The 4,056-nt window shown below is 39.7% G+C and overlaps 1 protein-coding gene across 1 annotated transcript; it reads left to right on the forward strand.

The window, feature by feature from the left end:
* Window positions 1-251: 251 nt before the first annotated feature.
* Window positions 252-3,572, forward strand: Scgb3a2 (secretoglobin family 3A member 2). The gene is made up of 3 exons (XM_047556676.1): window positions 252-410; window positions 2,840-3,042; window positions 3,418-3,572. Exons 1-3 carry the CDS (start codon window positions 356-358, stop codon window positions 3,439-3,441), a joined length of 282 nt encoding a protein of 93 aa, XP_047412632.1. The 5' UTR covers window positions 252-355; the 3' UTR covers window positions 3,442-3,572.
* The last annotated feature ends 484 nt before the right edge of the window (window positions 3,573-4,056 follow it).

Consider the following 4,056-nt stretch of genomic DNA (forward strand, 5'->3'; position numbering starts at 1 on the left):
TCTTTCCCTTCTTTCATGTTCTTCCTGTAGTAGGAATCTCAGGGTTCTTTCCTTTCCATTATGTCCTCTGTGCAAGGACTTGTGAAAGAGGTACTTGAGTGCTTTTACTTAGGGCTTTGTTTCTCGTGGGAACAGGAGGCAAAGTAGAAACCATACAATTTGTTTAGTAAGGAAACATGATCTTCCTTCTTTTCTTTGGTGGAGTGTGTCAAATAGGAGTGACAGAAATTCAGGTCTTCAGTGGATGTATAAATACACGTGTGTGTAAAAGTAGCCTTTACATTCTGAATGAAAAGAAAAACTACTCTTTTCTAGGGGAATTTTGAACTCTAGGAGATCACCGTAGACACCCGCCATGAAGCTGGTGACTATCTTTCTGCTGGTGACCGTCAGCATTTGTAGTTACACTGGTAAGTAGTCTGGAACGTAGAATTTATCTGCTCTTGTCTGTTAATTAGAACACGACCAGTAAGCCTGGCTCACTGACAGTGGAATGTGGCAGAAGGAGTTTTAGAATCACAGAAAATGGTAATGTTGGAAGATTTCACAGATCCTCCATCATTCAAGCTCTAACCAATTACAAGCACTATCGCTAGTGCATCCTGCGTAGGAAATTAGCCAGCTCCCACTGAGAGCCAGCATAGCACTTTTCAGCATTGACTCATTGGTCACCATTAGTTTTCTTTGAGTCAAATTCTGGCTTTGCAATATTTTTTTCTATATGCTTTTAAAACTATGTGGAGTCATTCTTTCTGTCATCTTTAATTAGCCAGTTGCCAGGTTGGCTCTCCTGAACAGCTTTGCTTATCTGTTCACCCATTCAACACATATTTATTGAGGGACTACAAATTTTTGGCACTGAATAAGCATTGGGAGATTCGGGCATAAATCAGACATGAAGATTATTCTCAGGGTGTTGATAGTCTGGCAGGGGAGACAGAACTTCTAAAGAAGTTACAAAAATACTACAAGACTGTAAATGCCCAGTGAGAGATACGGATCAAGCTCTATGGGTGTACTGAAAGGTGAAGAGTTTAATTTCCAAGTATTAGTACAGAAGCTGACTTTCTGGAGGAGAACAGGAGCTGATCCATTCATTCTGGAAGGAATCATTTTAACTCCCAGGAAGATATATTTGGGTACATCAAAAAAGTCTTCATGATAGTCAATGCTAGTTGAGAGAATAGAAAGCTTTGATGATCTTCCCCTGCGAAATATAAACATATAGAGAAATCCTTCTCCAAAATGCTTAAAATAAGAAGTATGGTGATTAACCATGAGACACTAGGTGCTGGATGCACTTATGCTGGCAACTTTACTGAATTTTTAGAGGAATTTATAACTTTAAGAGTTTTAAATATTTTGTTTTTTCTTTAGTATCCAAGGATAAATATTTATGGGCAACTGTGGCATCAGAAAGGGGAAATAAGTAGCCCCCATTGGGGAGAATTTTGTGGGGAAAATATGTGATAGAAGATGGAGGCAGGATATATGCACAGCCTCCCTTTTTATAATTTGAATGAAGAAAGTTTTCCAAAGCAAAATGAAGTGTGGCAGGCTGTAGACAGCAGGAGGATGCATATTCTCATGTACATGAGTACTTTTATAAATTTGTATGTCTTTGTAAAAAAAAAAATCATACTTATTTTTCCAGTCTCTTTTTCTTTTCCTCCCATTCATCTTCTTTATAAAAGTTTGCTTTCTAAAGTCAAAGATATAAAGTGCAATTGTCCCATGTGAAAGCCTTGACAGTTCTTCAATGTTCTTTTAAAAATCTCACTTCACTCACGTATTGCAACCTCACCCACTTTACCTTCCACCTGCTGGCCCAAGCCCACTGGAGTCCTGCACCCCAGCCTCTCTGGGCAGGAGGCTCACCATTCTGTGTATGCACTTTCATCTTAACATTTCAGTGCCTCTGCCGATCTTGTTCCTAAAATACCACCACTCTTCTTTACCTTGTGATCCTAATGTCTGCCTCAAGACATGGCTCTAACACTTCTTCTAATAAGTTTCCTGCAACATTCTTTCACATTAGAATTAGTCATCCTTTGCTTTGTGTTTCCAGAGTGTTGCCCACAGTGTTAGCATACTACATGCACACTGTGGAGTACACAGATCCTGATTGTCCACTAGACTGCGTTAGGTTTCTGAGTGGAGCATCTCTGTCTTCCTTGTCTATGTATCTGCACCAGATGGTGTTCATTTATGTTGAAGCATTGAATTGAATTGCTTGGAAGAACATTTGGGGCTGTGATTTGGTCCTCTTGTCCTTGAGTGGGGATTCAGTATGCCATCTGCTCTTTGGCCTGAAAGCTGTAGGCTGTGAACACAGCCACGTACAAGAACACTTTGATGTCCATTTACTGACCAGTGTCTACTGAGTGTTTGCTGCGTGCCAAGGTCAGTTCTAGGCCTGGGGTACAGTAGTGAACAAAACATTAATTCTTGTTCTCATAAAGTCTACATTCTAATGAGAGAATAAAGTCTATATAAATAACAAATAAAGATTTAATAGTTTAGGAAACAATAAACCATTATTAAGTTAAGAGTGTGGTGTGTGGTGTGTAGTGCTGTTTTAGGTGGAATGGCAATTCCTGGCTTCTCTGACAAGGTAATGTTTGAAAAGAACCCAAATAACATGAAGAAGAAAGACTTGAATCTATCAGAGGAAAGAATATTCTGAGGAAATGGGACAGCAAGCACAGAGGCCCAGAGCAAGGTTTCCCTGGGAAATCCAGATGGGTGACTGAGACGAGGTGTTGATGGGTGGACGGAAGCAGCAAGGCCATGGCCAGGGACTGATGAGCCAGCTTCACCTGTTTCTTTTGCTCTGCAGCTACTGCCTTTTTGATCAACAGTGTGCCCCTTCCTGTTGACAAAGTGTTACCTTTACCTCTGGACAATGTTCTTTCCTTAATGGATCCATTAAAGATGCTTCTGAAAACTCTGGGCATTTCTGTGGAGCACCTTGTAGAAGGGCTGAGGAAGTGTGTGGATGAGCTGGGACCGGAGGCTTCTGAAGCTGTGAAGAAACTACTGGTAACTGCAAATTGGGGGTCCACTTGCCAGGGGGAGGACCTGGGCTCCCTCATGCCCACCCCACCCTGTTCTCACTTGTATCTGCATTTCTCCCTTATTGATTTTATTTGTAAAATTTACATTTCCTGGAATCTCAAGGAAGGTGCAATTTCTACAAGTATGGAAAGGATTTTTGAGTGACAGGGGACTGTTTTCTAGTTGTGAAGTTATCATTTACCACCTTTGTGATTTGGAATGGGATGTAATTATTCTGAGCCTTTGTTTCTACATCAGAAAGATGGTGACCCAATGGGAGAGTAAGTGTGAAAATTTTTATAAATGTGCTAATTATATGCAAGCTGCTTTTATTTTTATTATTGCTCTTCTGCCTTTCAGGAGGCCCTATCTCACTTGGTGTGACATCAGGATCAAGAGAGAGAGGTCGACGTGCCCATCCTCCCTGGACAAAACCCATTCTACCCTCTCATTGCTAAATGTCCTAACATTAGTGACCCCTGAAAAGAATGAATAAAGCAATGAGTAGATTTTCAGTTTGTCCTACTTTTATTTTGTTGCCTAACTAGATAATTTTCCCTTCAGATCATGGGTTTTAGACAGCCTATTCTTATAAAGATAATCTGACATTTTATGTAAAACATAACCATTTCTTCTTTTCTCCTTATACCTAAATGAAATACCTCCATTTTTCAACTATTTTTTTCTGAAAGCCTCATTTCCCTATTCCCCCCATTCTAAAGAATTTGTTAAATTGAAAATATTCAGAATATCTGTAAAATATTGTCTGACAAAGTCAGCGTCTTACTAGCTTCACTGGTTTAGAATCTTCTTTACCAGAATGCCAGTTTTTATTAAGTTTATAGTTATATTAGAGCCGCTTCTGCTTTACTTCATAATGCTTAGGCAAAGTGGCTATGAGCTATTCTTTTCTTCCTCCATTCTGCCATCTACAGCAATGACATAATTATCTTTTCAAGACGTAATTCTGGTTGTAAGATCCCTTTACAGAGTAGGTTT

The sequence above is a fragment of the Sciurus carolinensis genome, chromosome 6, assembly GCF_902686445.1.
Source record: "Sciurus carolinensis chromosome 6, mSciCar1.2, whole genome shotgun sequence".
Taxonomy (NCBI): domain Eukaryota; kingdom Metazoa; phylum Chordata; class Mammalia; order Rodentia; family Sciuridae; genus Sciurus; species Sciurus carolinensis.